This window comes from Cololabis saira, chromosome 19 (assembly GCF_033807715.1).
Source record: "Cololabis saira isolate AMF1-May2022 chromosome 19, fColSai1.1, whole genome shotgun sequence".
NCBI classification, from domain to species: Eukaryota; Metazoa; Chordata; class Actinopteri; order Beloniformes; family Belonidae; genus Cololabis; species Cololabis saira.
The window spans coordinates 21901906-21922551 of record NC_084605.1 but is presented as its reverse complement, the minus strand read 5'-3'; the positions used below and the strand labels follow the sequence as shown (position 1 = coordinate 21922551).

Below are 20646 nucleotides of genomic sequence, written 5' to 3'. Positions count from 1 at the left end.
TAGACAGTAACAGGCAGACTTTTCCACTGAGGTTGACAGTTATGCAAATAACAAAACATTTGTGCAAATCTCAAATAAAACATTCAAGTCAATTTGTCACAAAATAAGCTATATCAAAATCATAAAAAAAAAAAAAATTTAAATCGATATAAACGATATTGTCTCGTACCATATCGCGTTTGAAAATATATCGATATATATTAAAATCTCGATATATCGCCCAGCCCTAGGTACAACCATGTTTTTGATTGTGATCTGATGGTTCCTTTACCTACCGATGGCTTCTGAGGAGGAGGGCATATTTATCTCTGACTAGAGTATGTCATTCCTTTTATGTGAAAGTCCTCAGAGACATCCTTTCCTGAAGGTGTCCCACTTCGGAGAGGTTGCTTTTAGAGGATGGGCAGCGGGCAGGTTAAGGGGCAAGAGAAGGAGGGGGGTTACAAAGAAGAGTGGGATACACTCCAAGAGAAAGCATGGATGCTTCCAAGGGCATACTGTCTGCATAATATTATATCTTCTCATTACTTGGGCGTCAGAACGCTCAATCGGCTGCTCCCAAAGGTAAACAGCTTTCCTGTCGTCATGGTTGCTCGCCATAACAGATGTTGAAAAATGCCCAAAATAGCAGCAGAAACCCTTTAAGCATCACAGCATCCAAACCAAAAAATGTTTAAAGGAAATCCACTTTCTAATGAAAGGAAAAAAAGGGAACTCAGTAAAACATGTCAAGATGTTGCAGAGATAAACACAGCACAAACAGGCTGTCTGCACTGCGTCACTAGTCCACAAAAACATTGCAAAGAAAGGAATCCCGTTAGACATAAGAGATGGTGTTGGTTCACTTCCTGCTTGTGACCAGGCTGTGAGACCAGTCGGATGACCCCCCCGCCCCCCCCGCCGCCAATGTCTCAAGTCAGTATTTTTCTGACTCTGGTCCAAACAATTATTTAAAAACTCCACCTCTGGGATTGCTTGCTCTTCCTGCTCTTCACCGTCTCAGCGGAACATCTCGGGTCGATGTGTAAATAAACTAGAGAGGACAGTCAAATCACTCCTAGATACATTAACGACACATAATGTATATTCACTGTCGGGGTTTTTATCTGTATTCCTGATGACGTTTTTTGACCCTGACTGGGTCTGTCTGGGTTGTACACTAAAATATTAATCGAACAAATACATATTTAATATTCTGTGTGACCTATTGTAACTCAAACCAGGATGATTTGCAGTTTGTTCACTTTGGTTACTTGGTGCGTGTGTCTGTGTGTGCACGGCTGGTCCCTGAAGGCAGCATGCCAGTCATCGACGGGTCATAGTGCCATGGGAAAGTTGAACCACCGGGTTTTGTTGTTCACTTGAACAGCTATTTCCAGACAGCAGGAAACTTTTGGGGATAGGAAATGGAGGTCTTGTCGTGTTTTTTTTGCCTCAACGATGCTATCCATCTTTCTCTGCTGCTTTACTAAAACATGAGGGGTTAGGCTGCAGTCTGCCCTCTGTCCCTGTGGAGGAGCAGCTCTGCTGCAGAGCTCTAGTGCCCTCTTGTGGGCGAGAATGGTATCGCATGTGAGGATTCAGAGGAGCTAGTAAATACACAGTTTGTCTGAGTTTTGCATTTAGCGCTCATATTTGAATGTTTCTTTTGTCCTATGTGTTTGTATCTTCTGAATGTATTTTCCATCTTTTCCCCTGCTTTCTCTATTTGTGATCCATTCTTCCTTCCAAATGCTGCTCATGTATCTGCGTGTGGTTCTCTGTTTCTTTTTCCCTTCTCTGCTCTGCTGTCTCTTTCCTCTCTGTATAATCAAAGTTTGTCCAGCGGAGAGCGCCGCTTGACTCGGTCTCCCTGGTCATCCAGGGATCGATGGAGGGCGAGTTGAATTTGATGGACAACCTCTCTGGCTCTATCTGCCACTACTACGCGTTGCCCCCCAAGTCTGACAAGCACAACACCGACAAGAAGGTCAATAATCACCACAAACATTTCATACCTCCATGAGTTCATTTTTTTCTTCAACATGCAAAACTGCACATCTGATCCTGAAAAAAAGAAACGTAGCAGTCATTCATGTATTTTGTCATCGGTCTAATGTAGTGTTGTTTTTATCAGCCTGTTTCAATTTTAGTTTTAGTCTAGTCTTTGGGTCACGCTATCATTTTAGTTTTTATTAGTTTTAGTCACGTTCATACTCCTTTCTGTCGTGTCAAGTTTCAGTCGACTAAAAGTCTGAGCATTTTAGTCTTATTTTAGTCAAATATTGTATTTAGCCGAACCAATTTTACAATTCAAACAAGGTTATCTTATTGTAATATTATTGTTACCTTATAGACTCAAGAATACATTCATTCCAGATACAGAAGACGCTCTAATTTGAGTTTACAACATATTTATTTTCTCCTGTGATTTTGTGGCCGCACTGGGATTGAGGACGTAACGTCACCCAGCAGCAGCGACTAAGCGAGAGGAAACAGCTTAAAAAATGTATATTAAGGATCTTATTTATAACATTTCGTCTCGTCTCGTTTTGGTCAATGAAAATGAAGAAACATTTTAGCATAGTCTTTATTTTGTAATCTACATTTTAGTCTTTTTTTTATTCGTCTACAATATTACATGATATATTTAATTATCATTATCGTCACATGACCAGCATTTTCGTTGCGACTCGTCTCGTTTTCCTCAGGTGATAAAGGTTCGTTGACGACGATATTTAGTCATACTTTTTGTTGACGAAAGCAACTTTAGTCTTATGTACCAGGTCACATATTCAACAGTTGTTTTGTTTCATTGACTAGTAACTTCCTAGACTGGCCTTTCCCTTTTTGGAGATTTTCCTTTGTGAACTGGGTCTGCTACTCCGCTCATTCATTCCCCAGTACATAATGTACTGGGGAATGTAATAATGGGATTTTAGTGATGACTCAAACAAGAGCATTTCAGGAGCAACTTTTCAAAACAACTGAAATAGCTGCAGAGTTAATAATCATAACTTGTATCAACAAGTTTTTACCGTCAATCTGCTTCCTTAAAGGACATTTTTCGCAACTGTCTGCACGCCAAACAAACTCAGAGAAATTTGAGGCAGGGATGACTTAACCGAACCCATCCGTGGGGCTGAATGCTTTGCTTTTTCCACCTAAAAGGCTGGACATTAATCCTAATATTATTCAGGCTTCTACAAGCTGTCAGAAATCCGCTGATATAAAACAGTACAGGGGTCTGCTGGATCCTATCCCAGCTGTCTTTGGGTGAAAAGTAGGGGTGCACCTGGTAATTCGCTAGTCCATTACAGGGCCACATATAACCAAGCAAGCACACACCCTCCTAAAGGTTGTATAGAATTGCCAACTAGTCTAATGCGTCTCTTTAGACTGGTGGAGGAAACTGAAGATTTATAGAGAAGTCCAAAAAGGCCTCGATCAAGATTTGAACCAGGAACCTTTCAGGGAAAAGCGCTATCCAACAACCCAGAGCTGGTGCAGATCCTACAGATGTCAACAAGTCCGTGACCCAACATCTCACCCTCTTGGTCAGCGTCGAGTGTCGAGCCGCCGCAGCATGGTTGAGCTTATTTCCCTCAGTTCTCAGTCAGAGCCTTTCGCTCATTCGTAGCGTGTCATTTCAAAGGACATAGATGGCAAGATCAAAATGCTGCACTTGAAGCTTTTGAACAGCTGTCAAAACCAGTCCATCATCCGCATGGCAGATGCAGCCATCTTTTTCATCTTTGGAAATAAAAAACACAGAGAATAAATGACTAGTGAAGGTTGAGCGAACTATATCTTTACTTTGACCTCCGTCAAAAGGGTTTGGAGGTTGCAACCATAAAGTTTAGAAAATATGTTAGATTTGTTGTTATTATTACCCGAGACCTTAAGTTGACTGTGTCCTTAAACAGGTTGGAGAATTCACATGATGACATTTTTACCCCGTCCACACGTAGCCGGATATCTCCGGATATCTGCTAAACCGGAGATATTTTCCTACGTTTTGACCTGTCATCCACACGAAAACGCAAATAAACGAAGGTTTAAAAAAACTCCGGGCAAAGTGAAGATTTTTGAAAACTCCGTTTATGTAGATGCGTGTAGACACACACAACCGGAGTTCTGTGTTTTCGAACGTCACATTATGCGCCAAAACAATAACAAATCTGCTCTGACGTGCGACTTTTGTTCACTACAAAACTACAGATGATCCAGCATCTGTTCTCCAAGCTATTTATTAAATAAATGGTCTCTGGTCTTGACCACCGCTTACTGCGTTACACCGACACAGAGGCTACGCCGTAGGGTACGCGGCGACGCGCACCCTACGGTGCCCGCGGAGCCGCCGCAGAGCCCGCGGAGGTGCAGCTTCCCGGGAGCCGCAGATGATCTACAGGTTAGAATGCTTATTGAATGTGGTCGAAAACGCAGATCTTCGGTTATGTGTGGATGCAAATTTTTTTATAAACGGAGGGGGGAAATATTCGTTTTTAAAAATACCCGGCTACGTGTGGACGGGGTCTTTGACATAAGGAGCTGCTGATAGGTGACCAGCATCATTTAGATTATTTGAATTAAGTGAAGCTTCCTCTGTAGATATATTTTAAATGCACACCTTCAAACACAAGAACCACATTGTATCAAATCGTGGGGAAATCAAAAGAAATCAATCAAGACCTCAGGAAAAGGATTGAGGACCCTGTCAAGTCTGGTTCATCCGTGGATACAATTTCCAGAGGCCTGGAAATCTCGTGATCATCTGTTAAACAACAAGTATCAGCGTCATGGGAGCGCTCTCGGGGAGGAGACAGCTTCTGTGTCCAGGGAGACAGTTATTGTTTACACATGGGGACAAATATTTATTCTGATAAGATGCTGCCCATTTACATTTACAAATTAAAAAAAATTGATTCCTAACTGACCTAAATTACGAGAATTTTCCTGTTAAAGATATTGAGGAAAAAATAAAAGGTTTGTAACTTCTTTTTAACAGTATGTATGGTTGCAGCTGCTATGTGCAACCATAGTTGTAATGCTTCAGAGTTTTTTTTTAACAGCACATATTATGGCAATTCCAACTTTCAAAGATTTAAAAAAATGTCTAAAAACCAAGGGTGTCCAATACTAGTCCTTGGGGACTGCCGTCCTGCATGTCCTAGATGCTTCTCCGCTTCAACACACCCTCATACGAATGGCTGCATCATTAACAGACTGGTGCAGCTTGATGACTAGCTGACGGCGACCATTCCTTTGACCCTGTTTTAAACTGTCTCATGCTCCTTTTTCAGGTCGTTAAAATGTCATTTTGAGGGGTCCACGGTGAATAATAGTTCTGAAACACCAGTCGCAGCGGGAGCTTCCAACTTTTTCCTAAAGACGCCTTTTTTTCTTGGCCCTCTAAACTCAGATCCTTCCAGCTCCTGCATCTATAGCCAGCTGGGATGCGGTTCAGTCAGCAGAGTGAGCGGGGAGCAGGGGTGCGGGGGGGACGAACAGGGACCCCACCTGACACAACACAGAAAATAGGGGATTCAGGCTTCTAGGTCTAAAAAAGACAGAGTTTGAGTTGCAATCGACCTAAAAAGACTTTATAATGGTGCTCGATCCATATAAATAGGGATCAGAATTGCATAATATAGGACCTTTAAAGGTTTATTCATCATTGAAATGACATCGTCCATGCCCATTGCTGCTGGCTATAAGATGTACAGACAAGTAAGTCTCCAGGACCCTAATAGAACATACACTTTAATGTTTATCTTGCAGCTTCAAATCCATTATCGTGTTTGAACTGGCGTTCTACCTCACTGAGAGCGTTTTCCTTTTAAACTGCCGGTTCCCACCTTGGTGCCGTTTATCATGTTCTGCCTCGGATCTCGGCTTCTCATTCACGCTTGGGCGATCAGCAGCGTCAGTGGCACCGTTTTCCCGGTTTCCCCACTTCAGCTCGATGCAGTGTTTGTGTGTGTTTTCATAGGCGATTACCTACTTTTCCTGTCCGTCACAGTGAACTGATTGATTACCGAGACCACCGGGTCACGCTCTTACGCAAAAGTCGGCAGAAAAATGTCTCAATCTATCATCTCTGGATCACTGAAGCCCTGAATAATGCATCTTGGTGGCTCTCTCTCTCTTTTTTTCTGGTCTGAGGACAAAATTTGCACAATTACATTAGCATTGCAAAAATATGTCTTGTAAAAGCTTTGAATTGCTTTGAGATGTCACTATTAGAGTCTTCAGGGCACCCTTGCCTCACTGATATATTAGCAGAAATGTTTCCTGCTAAAAAATGGAAATGGCTACACCATTCGCCTGTCAGAAATAATTTCTCCAGTTAAATTAGTGAACGTCCAACAGAAGCCAGAAGTACTCCGGATTTTTAAGCTCTCCTAGATTGAAGCCAAACTCGGCAGAGTTTTGCAAAGTCACTCACAAAGCATTTTTCATTCCACCTCCACAAAGTCATTTTAAATGTGCTTTTTTAAATGTGCTCTGAGCTCTGCATAATTGAACCAATGTGCAACACAATGTGCAAGTATGAGAGTGTGATGGGGTCATTTGCATAACTTGCAGCTGTTAACCCCCAGTTCTCATTCACCTGACTCTCAAAGTGATGCATTCACGCAACATTCAGGTCACAGCGGTTCCCTGCTAGTTTCATGCTCTGCTACATGCCCCCAGTTTGAATCTGTTGCATTGCACATACAGTATGTTCCTGTTAGATCCAGGATTATCAGCGTGTCCTTCTGTTGCTCCAGTCCCACAGGCCGTGGAAATGGGTGTGAGTCGCGGCTGTTGTAGTCAATGATTGTGGCCCCATTGAGTGGTTTAGAAGTTTCCACTTACCGTGGGACTCGAGTAGCAATGGTTGCGGCGACGCTCAACAGAAACAACCTGACAAAAAGCCAAATGAAATGAGTTCCTGCTCACGACATAAATAAACTATGTCCATTGAGATATTCCCACGTATGATTGAATTGGCTGACGCGGGAAAAGTTGAAATGTCCCCAACTACCGTTGTGTACAGACCCTCTTTTACAGTGGTGGATACCCGATTTGTGGATGTCCGTAAGCTCCCCATCCTCAGAGCCCTGGACGCCATAAATCAGGATATCACAGAACAGTAATCTGCAACTGGCTCGTTTAATGACCGACCGCGGCTTTGCAAGAAACGAAACTCGGGTCATTAACAATCCGAAGAGCCTCAGAAAGAAGTTCTTCACGGTCAACGGACATAACGGCAGGAGTGGCAGATGCTAGACTGCTCGTCATATTTGTGCCCAGAACGCATTAGATATGAGTTCTTCATTCAGGGATGATATTCTAATCTAAAAGCCCCTAAAGACACTCCTGATGTGATCAGGCACCTGTTGCAGCTGCATCACTCTTCACACAGCAGGTGGAGCTGTAAAGAATCCAGTGAATGTTCAAGATAAAACCTCCCCATCAGGCTTGTTCACAATTCAGAAGGTTTAGGAACAGAACTGCACCACGTACGAGGAGAAGTTTGAAAATGTAGTTTGTTTGTTTTTTTAACACCACATGCTGAAGTTCTAAGTATAACATGATGGATTATATGTATTAATGAACGTGCCACGGGATTCTCCAAACCTTCAGGTAAACACAGTACATTTACGAAATCATGTATCATCAAATCATCAGTATGTTATAGCCATATTCCCTTTAAAAAGGGTTAAAAAACACATTTGGCACATTTTGGCACAGTATAGGTATCCAAGTGCCCAAATAGAGAGTCCACCTGGTACTATCCACACTAAAACCGTTATAAAATCTATGTGATTTAAGCTATTCTCATGTAACTTGGTACAGTTGTAGTCAAAGAGTTGCTGAATCCAGGCAGTGGTGTCTTTATAATTATATGCATTGCTATCATGGTGTTTTCCACTGTGCAAACTAAAAAGAAATTATACGAGCATAAAAAAAACTTTTTTTTCTTCGGTTTATCACAATTTGCTCAGGCATTCACAATTTTTCTGACACTGGAAATGTATGCTGTGAGGTCTTAGCTATCCATTGAGACCAAGATTATGCTTATTGTCCTTATAATTGTGGAGATATTGTTGATTTAATTTGGATAGGCCTGTTCAGACGAAATTCACCTCCAAAATCCCTAGGGGTTAACAGGTTAATGTCACGAATCCACAGAGCAAAACCGCTGCAAAACTGGACCGCGGTGTGTGTGTGTGTGTGTGTGTGTGTGTGTGTGTGTGTGTGTGTGTGTGTGTGTGTGTGTGTGTGTGTGTGTGTGTGTGTGTGTGTGTGTGTGTGTGTGTGTGTGTGTGTGTGTGTGTGTGTGTGTGTGTGTGTGTGTGTGTGTGTTCTTCTCTGCTCACCAGTGGCTATCTCTTCCTGCCTAGATCCCTCTAGCGGAGATGGACGCTCTGTCTCTGGCCTCTGAGACGTCCTGGTCCGTAGCTCTGACAGACGACGCAGCCCCCGGCGATTTTAACCCCCTCTTTCTATCCAGACTGGAATTCAATGTACTCACAGTTCCTCTTTCTCCTTCTTTATCGTTCTTCCTTCTGCTCTGCCCTGCAGTTGCTTCTATCGCCTCCTTCCCATCGTGCTTCCAAAGCCTCTTGTCCCCCCCAGTTACGCTCGCGCTCCGGGTTTTAAGGGGCTTTGGGGGGAAAACAACTCAACTACACATCGAACAGCTAATCTGCACATGTGGCCCTTTTGTTTACGGGGCACACATTAGGAAAAAAAAAGAGCCTATATTTGACTAACACAGCAATACAACATATTGCAACCTTGTTGTTTGTCGCTGCCTCGGTCTAAATAAGAATGTTCTGTCTCGTCACAAACTTTTAAGTAAGTGGGCCCGGGCCGTCCCTGGTCTAGTGGCTACAGAGGTGGGCTTGGGTCTGGAGGACCCGGGTTCAAGCCAAGATGAACCACCTTGGGCCCCTGAGCAAGGCCCCTTAACCCCAATTGCTCCCGGGGGTTTGTTCTGTCAGATGTAAGTCGCTTTGGATAAAAGCATCTGCTAAATGACAGTATTAAGAGTTCAACCCCAGTCTGTTTCAACACAACGCTGTCAGTGGGACAATACCAATTTCCTTGCCACTGTTTGGCTTAAGGTTTTTCTCCCACTAGGGGAGTTTTTACCTGCCATTGTTTATGTTTATGTAATAACTGTTGTGGGTCATGTTCTGGGTCTCTGGAAAGATCCTAGATACAACTTCTGTTGTAATAGACGCTATATAAATGAATTGAATTGAAATACAAAAGAAAAAGCGGAGTGAGAGGGTAGAGGGGTGCAAGTGGCCTTGGGAGGGCCGTGGGGAATCTAACCACCTGCCTCTCAATATTTCTTTCTCATTCCACCTTTCCAGCCTGATGTTTTATTTTCCTTTCCAGTCCAGTAGATTAGTGCACCTTCCGGTTTGGAGTGTTCCTCTAATGTCTTTGCATCATCTCCACGCTCTCTGTAATACTCTGTTGTTCTCCCTCTTCCATGTTTTCAGTTCCCTCTCTTTTTACTCAGCGCTTTAGATGTGAGTCTCCATCTGTTTTCAGAATCCCGTCTGATCCGTCTTCGTGTGTGTCCGTCCTACCCTCTGTCCCCCTCCACTCAGAGGTGTCCCATTTTTGCTGCAGGGGTTGTGACGGGTTGTGTGTAGGAGCTCCGGCAGCTCTGTGGTGAATGTAAGCTGGTTTCTGTAGCGGGCGAGGCTGCTGCTGCTGCACACTGCCCTAGCTGACAACCAATCACAGAGCAGGCCCACAGAAAGGCCCTCATATGACTTAGTGGCAGAAGCGGACAAAAAAAAAAAAGAAAAAAAAAAAGTGGAGCGTTGTCTTGCGCCTAAAACAGAATTGGAGACGTTCCTGTGATCTGTGGCAGCTCCGAGCCAGTCAACTCCAGCGTCTGCTGATGATCTCCGCCTCTTTGTTCATCTGGTGTCTTAAAGCGATAACGAGTCTGAGTGTGTGAGAAAGTGTGTGATAGTTAAAAAGACTCTTAACTCTGGTCTCTGTTTGCAGCCGGAGCAGCTCGCTTCCGAAGAGCCGCTGGAGAACAACCTGCTGAGCATCAGAAAGCCCGTGGTGGGGCGAACCCACTCTCTGCCCAACGACAGCTACATGTTCTTCCCCCCGCAGCCCTTCGGCCCCTCATCTCCAGCAGAGTCACAGGGGCCGCAGCACATACTGGGCTTCCACCGGGCTCAATCAGGTGAGGAAAAGGGAGTCCAACTTGATGCCAGCGGACGTCTGGGTGACGGCGTCAGTGGAGAAGAGGCTCTCATTCAACACACTATCAATGTTTAAATTGGTCACTAGTAGTAAAACTCCAGTTCTTTTGTTTGAACAAGTTGTTTTTACTAATAATATTCATGGTCATAACACTAGAGGGTCCAGTAATGGTCTGCTAGTATTGCCTCGTTCAAAAACAAATGCTTTACAACGTTCTTTTATCTACAGGTCAATGTCTCTCTGGAATTATCTACCTCAGTGTAACTCCCTCCAAGCACGGCAAACACAAGTGGTTTCTTGACTGATTTAATGAAGGCAATCTTCATTACTCCTCCATTACACCGTGAAACTAAAAACAAACATATAGCAAATATACATGAAGTTAACAATACAATTACAGAAAAAATAAAGACATATACAAATACCTCATTGGCTGCATGCACAAGAGGGAATTAAGAGTCCTTTGCACGTGGTGAGGTTGTGGAGCTTATCCTTGCAACTTGGATGATCAGCTGCCTTTGTTATCAGCATTAAACTATCATGACCGCAAGGTAACATGAAGTCCATCCATCCTCCTATTTGTTTGGAGCCGAAACTGGAAGTTAACAGCCGGAAGAGGTCCCAAACAACGCGAGACCTGTAAACCCGCGAGACTTGAAAACCCTGCGAGACTTGGAAACCCGCGAGACTTGAAAACACATCACAGAAAATAGTCCCAAATAAACTAATCACGTTTTCTTCAAATTACAAATAAATACAGAAAACAAGAAAAAAAATAAAAAATAATAATAATAATGTTAATAAATTATATGCACCGTTACATACATTTCATGAATGCATTTACACTCAGTATCTCTGCTGTATTTACAGTTACAGTAAATACATTTTTCAGAGGAAACTTAAAATCTATTTAAGACAGTAATTTCATTTGTTTGGTGTGTTGTGGATATGATTTGTTTTAGATGACGGGTTTGTCTATTATCTATTGTATGTATTGTTTTCGCTTTTATGTTTAGATTTTTGTTCTGTGTGCTTTTTTAATTGTGATTGTACTGTATGTGTTGCGGACCCCAGGAAGACTAGCTGGCTGCTATGGCACCAGCTAATCCTTATTAAATAAATACATAAATAAATAAAATGACTTACCCGTCAGTGCTGTGCTCTGCAGGCTCCAGCAGCTCAGTGAGGTCGCAGCCCGAAGAGTCTTCCAAGCAGCTGACCGTCCCCAGGGACTTCTTCAGACCCATCAGTCCCCACAGCCACTCAGACTCCGAGAGTTTACCGCAACGTCTCCCGCCCAGACGTGCACAGACGTTCAGCCGCACGCTCCGGCGACAGGTGAATAAATCCCTTCCTGCCAGATTTGCACATGACCCCAGGTGATGCTTGAAAGGATTGTCAATACTTCCGGACTAATACAACCTAAAACTGTCAGATTTTCACTCAAACCATACGAGTAGATGCAAAGAAAGCAATTTAACACATTTACAAATGTGTGAATAGTGAAAAGTACGAGGTTACTGTTTAAAGCAATTTCTAGAGAGAGTATTACGGCCACTGGAGGAAAAAACGTACTAACAGGGGAAATCAAAAATGACTACACTCTATTAAGGCTTTATTTGCAGCTCGGAGCTCGAGTTGATGCAGTAGACTGTATAAAACCATGGATTAAGCATTCGGTCACGTGACCCATTGGTGTGGGGCGCAGCCATGTTGCTCAGCAAGCCGATGGGAACAGGCCCACCGCATGTAAATCAAAATTTGCTTTGCTCCCTGCTCCTTCAGCTGAACCCCGCCCAGATGTTTCCGGCAGGATATACCGTTTAACACATCAATTCAATGGTGAAATCAAAAATGGCCGCTGCGTTTAGCCGACCCGGAGTTTGTGAAAGCGGCTGGTTGCTCTGCTAACATGTTGTTTTTGATGGCTGAAGAAGTGATAACCAGCCAACTGTCAATCAATCATATCAGATATAAATGTATAGCTTGATATAAACTCTCCTTGTGTGGTACACAACGACTGACTCGCTTTTGCGGCCAGCCTCTAGTGGTCAGTCAAGGAACTGCGACGACACTTAGTTCTGCGTGAGACTCGATGCAGAAGTGAAATGTTTGGCGCTTGGTTGAGACGGAGCAAAGCAGACAGCTAAAGCGATGGAGACTGACTCAGTTAGGAGCCCGCCCCTGGTGGTCAGTTAAGGAGCTGCAACTTTCCCTCTTTCCTGGATGGAGTCAGATTGGCTGCTGGTTTCATTTTGACCCCATGAGAGTTGTTCACAGTGATTGTCTTATCCGGGTCCCACTTGGACCCCCCACCTAAGCAAACCCAGATGGGTAATTCACATGTGGCCAATATGACACCAGCAGAAAATCCCACATGGGCCCCCATTTTTTTGGCCCATTTCTATCTCTGATGGGTCCCACTGAGTGTAAAAATGACGACTGGGTTGTTGTGCAGCAGCGGCTGACATGCTTAAGACACCAAAGGACACGGAAATGAAAACAAAGAGTTCTGATTCATTTTCCTTCAAAGTGGCTCTAAAACTCTGCTGTAGAGAATTTGGTTTAACGCTTTTCATGCATGGTCTAAACAGTCTCCCTTTCTTCCCTCTTTCTCTTCTCTGCTCTTCCTGGTATTCCTGTTAATTTGGAATTGATCTCCTGCCTCATGGTATCTGCTTTTCATTGATCTCAGCTCAGTTGGGCTCAAACGCCGGCCGATCCCGAGCCAACGCTCAAACACAGATACTGTTTCTGAAACAGCAAACAGCAAACAAACCACCACTGGGCCTTTCAGAAACACTGGACTTCCATCTTCATCTTCACAGACACATGCACGCACATAGATCCGCCATCTTTTGGTTCTTTAAACTTCTGTTGTCCATCATTGTTGCAAATGTTTGTTTTTTTTTCTCTTTTTTTTGCTAACCAACCACATCTACAGCATCTACAACTCTATCAGACAGTTTATCCCATAAGAAACAAGGATTTAAATAGAGTTTGTTCAACTCCAAATCGAAAGAAGTTGGGACGATAGAAAAAGAACATTTAATAATGCAGCACTTTGATTTCCATTTCTTTACAAATTTCAGAAACCCAAAGATGTTTAGTTTGTGTGTAACTTGTTGCAGGATGTGGTTTTACATGGATATCCATGGAAAGAAAAAAGGCATGTTTCTGTAAAGTCTCAGTGTCCCTTCCTCCCTTACTGCTGCCGTCCGAATAACTGGCTTCTACATGTTTCCACTGGGTGACGGTCCATCCCCGATACCTCTGAACAGGGACGTTCCCATTGCCTCTGGACAAGGTTCAATTCAGGCTTCCAATTGCACAATTTCAGTGGCAATTGTGGATGTTACTCAATATCGTTGTGCTTAAAGGGAAAGTTCGTTTTTTTACAACCTGGACCTTATTTCTGGCATTTTTTATGGTTGTATACTCACCCAGAGGTGTTTGGTGTCATTTGGAGTCCTTCGGAAGATATTAGGAGTTTTTTGCGAGCCGCTTCTCCATATAACGGTAGCGCCTGGGGCACAGAGGGATACAGACGATGCAGCGTCTAAATAACACATGATTGCCGCAAAACTCTTCATTTCTTTTATGAATCACTAGATCTGCTTCCAGGACCTGTTGTAACATTGTGGGGCTGTCTGTGTAATCCCGTGCGTCCCAGACACAGCTCCGTGTACAGCTGGAGTTCACTACTGTTAGTTTACTGTTAGTTATTTGAAACATGTCTGAATATTTGTCAAATTCTGAGGTTGTGGACGACGACTTTGAATATGATGGACGTCCTTACCGTTTTGAGCCAGGGTATACGGCTGAAGAGCTCACTGAACGGAGGACAGAGTGCGCGCACAGAAATGACGTCATGAGTTCAGAGGTCTTGTTTACAAACGGATTTATTTAATACACAGACCGCCCCACAATGTTACAACAGGTCCTGGAAGCAGATCTAGTGATTCATAAAAGAAATGAAGAGTTTCGCGGCAATCATGTGTTATTTAGACGCTGCATCGTCTGTGTCCCGCGGTGCCCCATGCGCTACCGTTATATGGAGAAGCGGCTCGCAAAAAACTCCTAATATCTTCCGAAGGACTCCAAATGACACCAAACACCTCTGGGTGAGTATACAACCATAAAAAATGCCAGAAATAAGGTCCAGGTTGTAAAAACACGAACTTTCCCTTTAAGAAATGTTTCACATCTTGTCCATGTGGTCTGATTTATAACGTTCTTAAAATCCAATTTCCTACTACAGAAAAAGAACCATAGAGTCAACGTCAGCCCACATCTGTGGTGTCTAACTGAGGCACGCTCCTTTGCCAGCACTGAAATTCCTCCAGATCTCTTGAGTTGATTGACACGTCCCAACGTTTTCTGATTTGGGGTTGTAGATTTTTTATATCAGAGAATTTACATGACTGGAGCTCACTAATGTTTCATCGTTTCATTACTGGATGTTCAGCAGATGCATTCAGGATGGAACCCGGTGAAATGTGGATTAAAAAAAAAGAAAGAAAGAAAAATTGCTCATTATTCAGTGCATTTAAAATAGTAAAGGCAATATAACTCAGGGGATTCATACATAACGGCAAATGCTGTTCGTCTTTCATTTTATATTTACAGTACCATGAAGACAGAGCAACAATGAATTTTTTAGCTCCTAGTTTACTGCTTGAACAGTACATACTTGTTAACCAGAGTACACTTTTCATTGTACTTTAGCCCATTATGTGAGTGAAAAAACACATTTACAGGGTGATCATTTTCCAAATTGCTCCAGAGAGCATTGTTATGTTTTTAAGGTGTGGCGTTGCTGCAGCTGGGGCTCAGCATATGTTGTAATACTTAATTTTGCCCACTAGATGACTCTGTCGCCCCATCATTCAGAGCTGATGCAGGGAAACCCATGAATTCAAACACTTCTCCCCATCGCTGCCCCTTAAAACAAATCCATCTCTTGCTTTTTCATCACCATCGCTTTAATGCTTTTTTTTTATTAACCTAAATCCTCTTTAAGCTCGAGGTTTATGTGGGATGAAAGAATTTCCTGAGGTCATGCTTACTAACCCTTCCTTCCCTACAGTAGATGCATATCATGTTTACCTTGTGTCTCTTGGCCTCACACCCTGTGTGGTTCAGTACGGAGGTAAGAATGATTGACAGATTGGAAGTGGTTTATAAATTCTATGGGGAAATTACACTGTTGACCGTTTACAGGGTTCTGTGTCAATGGGCACAGGTCAGAGGTTTATGTGGTCTGTCTCAAAGCTCAACGCGTCTGCAGCAGTCCTTATGTTCTTGTGCCATGTGGGGAGGTTTTAGCACAGTTTATCCAAAGTCTTCAATTCAACATCTATTACAACAGAACTCTCTAGGCGCTTACCAGAGACCCAGAACAGGGACTCTTCAACTTTAAAAACCACCACCACCAAGTGGATATATTGGGAGTATCAAATGTGACTAATTATCGTCTATGTTTTCCTGCAGGTAAAAAAAAAAAGAATAAATCATAAGTAGTTATTTTAAACTCAGACCTTAACCCTATGAGATGGTTAAAACATGTTAAACTTTGCACACAATATTTGGCACGGTTAAAGATGAGACATTCATTTGATGCAAGATAAAGCCAACCTTCCTGCTAATATTATAAATATATTTATCATACAACAGCCTCAAAGAGCCAAATGTGCTGTGTATCTGGTATTGAGCTGAATAACTCCTCTGTGTTCATCGCAACTCTTCTGCGTAGACTGTACTCAGAGAAGTGAGTGCACCTTCTCCTATAGGTGGGTTTAAAGTTGAATTGTGAGCTCCAGTAGTCGCCATCTTGCCAGGAGCTGACTTTACCCAACTCCTAGTTAAATGATTAGATGGGCCTTGTATCTATTTTTGATCAAACCCATGCAGCTATTCCTGTTTCAGATATCGTTGTAGGAGCAACATCTGATTAGCCCTGTGTTTTACGCATGTGTCAGTCTCCTCACTGTGAGCCGGAGTTGTAAAGCTTGAGGCTGCAGCCAGTAAACCTTTGGCTCAGACTTTTGTGTCCTGGGGTTTTACTTAGAGCCTGTGAAGGCGGGATCCCGTAAACGGAGGGTTAGAGAGCAGCAGCGAGAGGTCTCCCGAGTTAATCCTTCCACTCCAAGCGACCATCCCAGGTCAGCAGACTTTAATCTCATGGGTTGACTGTGTTCAAACTCAGAATGCTTTCAAACATCAAGGATGTGGAACTCTATTATAGTAGCTTACGTGAGATGGTGGTATTGAGCTGTTGTTACACTTGCACCTCGGATGCTGTGTGACGTAGTTGGATAGGAAACTGATAGCTTATTTTATGCTCATGAGATGATCATAATATTTCACTTCCTAAAAAAAAGGACCATAGAGCTCTTAGATGGTCTGTTAATACAGTGAATAGCACAATAGAGTTAATGAAAATAAAAATGATGATCTGTTAGGCCTTGATTCAGAATTCAGGTAAGCATGCTTTGGCACATCCAAGATAACACATTTTTTCAAACTGGAAGTCACCATTTGATCCTCTCTGGATGCTTGAATTTGCAGTGTTTTGGTTGCCTTATTAATTAATTGGCTGATACCACAGATGTTGGATGGGCTAGACCAGGGATCGGCAACCCAAAATGTTGAAAGAGCCATATTGGACCAAAAAAACAAATATGTCTGGAGCCGCAAAAAATGGAAAAGTCTTGTGTAAGCCTTAGAATGAAAAGCAACACATGCTGCATGTATCTATATTAGTTAGAACTGGGGGGAGATTTTTTTTTTTTCATTATGCACTTCGAGAAAAAAGCTGAAATGTCGAGAAAAAAGTCGAAATGTCGAAAGAAAAGTCAAAATTTCTAGAAAAAAAGTCAAAATTTTGAGAAAAAAGTCAAAATATCGAGATTAAAAAGGAAAGGAAGAAAAAGATAAAAAAAAGAAAAAAAAAGGAAAAAATAAACAGAAAAGAGAAAAAAGAAGGAAAAAAAGGAAAAAAAGGTCAAACATTTTTTTTAAAGCTCCAGGTAGCCACTAGGGCGGCGCTAAAGAGCCACATGCGGCTCTAGAGCCGCGGGTTGCCGACCCCTGGGCTAGACAAGCAGCTCAGAGAATCAGATTTGTGGATTAAATGACCAATTTAAAATACAAGACTGCTTACGTAGCACAGGCCTGTGCAGGCAACTTCGTAGTGACGGAGGGTTCGTTTTGTTGAGGACCAGATGGAGCAGCGGATGCTTTCAACCTAATAAAGAGAACCAAACCTCGAGTTGTCTGCAGGTCAGTGGAAGATTGGTGGTTTTATGTTGTGAAGAGCCATGTTGAAGTCAAGCTGAGTGTCACTGCCAACGCCTGGTGCAGTTTTCACCGGGTGCTGATTACAGCTAGATAGATGGCCTCTCTTCCTCCTCTAACAGCATCCTCTCACTGTGCTGAGAGACCGGCTGCATCATGTCAGGACGTACTTGGCATGTGAATGTATGAAGAACTATTTAACAATGCTGTGAAATGAGTCCACAGGAGGAAGGGGGGCTGAATTATTTAACATCTGTGGTATGTACCGGTATCTGCGATTTATCTGTTAAGGTCTTCTTGCTACATTCAAACAGGTCTAAAATCTGTTATTCCGTGTCCTCTGGATATTTCCCCAGAATCTAAGAAAAGGGATTACGGCTCATTTTCTGTTGGTTTTGAATCTTTTTTTCATATCCTCGTTTTAATCTTTCATGTTAGGGTGATTGATAGCACATTTCTAAAGTTGTGACCGACTCAGAACTGGTTTCTTTTGGCATTATTCAATTTTTTACAAATTAATTTCCCAAAAAGCAATTACATTGAAGGAATCGGTGCACAGCGACCCCATGTCTGGGTTTTACATCGTAGCAGAATTCAACCTCCCCACAATGAGAGTTTCAGACAGCCCTGTGGGAACCTGCTGGCCAGAGTGAGCTTTGAACCAAACCACTGCTTCTCATCTTCATCACTTCACACTAACTATTCTCACCCGTCATCCTCTCTGATCCTAAACCATGGCCTCCTCTACCTCCCCCTCCTCCTTCCCTTATTACACATTTACCTCCATCTCCTCTCCGCTTCACTCCCTTTCCTTCCATACCCCGTTTTTTTCAGGTTGCGGTGTCCACTGATTCTCAGGAGGCCCTTTGCTCAGATGGAGGGGTGAGCAGTGGAGGAATAGTGAATGTGGCTACTGGGGGCTTTCCTTCATCTCCCTCCTCCTCGTCTTCTTCCACCTCTGACTCCTCCTGCTCTGATGACCTTCATGATCAGCAGCAGCAGCAGCAGCAGCAGCAGCAGCCGGCGGTGTGCCTGGTCCCTGCCACACCAGCTGCCTCTCCGAAGCCCTCGCGCCCCGGCAGCGTGCACACCCAGCAACATGACCAGCACTGCCTCACCTCTTATTCGTCCTCATCGGTCCCCCTGCCCCCTCCACCTCTACCAGCCAGGCCACAGCATCAGCAGCAGCAGCAGGAGGAGGAGGAGGCAGCATCCGAGGATCAAGAAGTATCTCTCATTACCTGCTCAGGGCTGGCTGGCAGTGATGACATCACGGCGGAGGACGGCAGCAGTAGTGGCAATGACGGCTACAGTAGCTTTGCAGGCTGCCAGGAAATTCGGAGTCCATGTTTGAGGCAGCTGAAGAGGTTCCACAGTGTTGACACACAGGGCCGGAGCACGCTACTGCCCCGCCCACGCCCCTATTCCTGGTTGGACGACCCGCGACGCCACTCTGTAGAAGTATGCTCGGCGGCGGAGTCCAGCCAGCAGCACAGCACCACGTCCACGTCGTCCGGCTTCGTCTCCCGGGCCAACAGCCTGCAGACCTCCAGCCAGATCCCCACCCAGACATCGCTGCCCTCTCCCCGCCGGAAGAAGAAGATGAGCCCGCCGTGCATATCCGTGGAACCTCCCGATGGACTCGAGCCCCAGTCCGGCCTCTACGGGGGCCTGGGGGGACATGGGTTGGGGGGGACGGGCGTGCCCCCTCCGCTTCCCAGCAGGGACACTTGCCTGAGGAGGAGAGCGCCCTCAAGTGACTCCAAGGACTCATTCGACCTGGGAGTTGGAGAGGGCCCGGGACAGGACGGAGGCTCGCCAAACCCCAGTACCAACCCCAAGCTATTGACACTTCCCAGCTTCTCCTTTGAGAAGACGAGCTCTGAGCACTGAACACTGATACTTCCATTACACAGATTCACACATACATGCATACACACAAACACATGATGCACTCCGTGTATCTGTGATGGTGATAGTTTAGTAATAATGCTGTAGAAAGTAATAATGGTTAAACTACAACAAACAGTAAAAACATCCTTGGTTTCATGAGGAGTGCGTTACTGTAGTAGTGTGACCATCCCTTGTCTTTGTATTGTTACTGCCAAAACAACCAGAGAAGACGTGAACACCTGAAACAACAAACATGACTGTTTCTCTTCTGGAACACCTGCATGCCCCCGGCTGCAGCTCGACCCCGGACCTCTGGAGCGACACCGGCGCCCTCTCTGGTCGCCGTCGGACCTGCCTGGTGTCGCGCAGGGGGGACCTGGTCAGTGGAGGTACAAAGCAATATGAACGTTTTAGAGACCCTATTTTCTTAAATTATTGGGCCACAGTGTTTGTACAGGATGTTGTTTTTAATTTCATTCAATTATTTTCACGTCTTTTTTGTGAATTTATTTCCCCTCTTTTTGGTCAACAATGGTTTGTCTTTGTCTTTCTTTTTCACTGTAGGATATTTCTAGCTTTCTTGCTTTACTGAAGAAAGTGAACATTTTTCAAAGTGCTGAAAACCATGTATTTGTAGGAATAATATATAAATATATATAAATATATATAAATATAAAAAAAACTAATCATTAAACTAAGCTTGGATTTTTAAGCACACAGACCAGAACGTGGTTGTTTTGATTCTTAGAGGGGAAAAGGGAGGGTACGCTTGTATGTTATATATTGATTACTTGTTTCTCTTGTGTATTCCACGCAGCCCAGAATTCTGTTCACAGGATGTGAAGACGGAAGAGCAATTTGAAAATAACCACCATTTCAGATTGATTTTACAATTGTTTTTTAAGTTGACTGCCTCAAAGGTTTGGTCTCCCTTCAGTGAGCTGAACAAGCAGCTAGTTCAGAGTTCAACAACGTTTCATTATTGTAAAACGGACTGTCACTGCACATAATACAGGACATAATTAGGGTTGGGTGTTATAAGTTTGTTTTTCTTATGTCTTTCTCTCTCTCTTTAAATTAGTATGTTTACAAAGTGTATCAATATGTGCATTCGGTACCAGCCGGTAGCAGTGAAGACAGACCAGAGCTGAAAGGTAAACCTCTCGATATACTGTATGGTCTAAACCAGGGGTCGGCAACCCAAAATGTTAAAAGAGCCACATTGGACCAAAAACACAA

At 43.6% G+C, this 20646-nt stretch overlaps 1 protein-coding gene across 11 annotated transcripts in view; it reads left to right on the top strand.

The window, feature by feature from the left end:
* The window catches only part of cacna1g (calcium channel, voltage-dependent, T type, alpha 1G subunit), a 367678-nt gene extending 347510 nt beyond the window's left edge, over positions 1-20168 (top strand). For 8 of the 11 annotated variants that reach the window (XM_061709001.1, XM_061709005.1, XM_061709004.1 and 5 more), the window contains 4 exons: positions 1817-1969; positions 10006-10195; positions 11384-11553; positions 18349-20168. In XM_061709001.1, coding sequence (XP_061564985.1) covers positions 1817-1969; positions 10006-10195; positions 11384-11553; positions 18349-19407 — 1572 coding nt within the window. In that variant the 3' untranslated portion in view covers positions 19408-20168. The remainder of the gene's footprint in view (positions 1-1816; positions 1970-10005; positions 10196-11383; positions 11554-18348) is intronic. The other 3 variants (XM_061709003.1, XM_061709002.1, XM_061708998.1) reach the window with 2 other exon arrangements.
* The last annotated feature ends 478 nt before the right edge of the window (positions 20169-20646 follow it).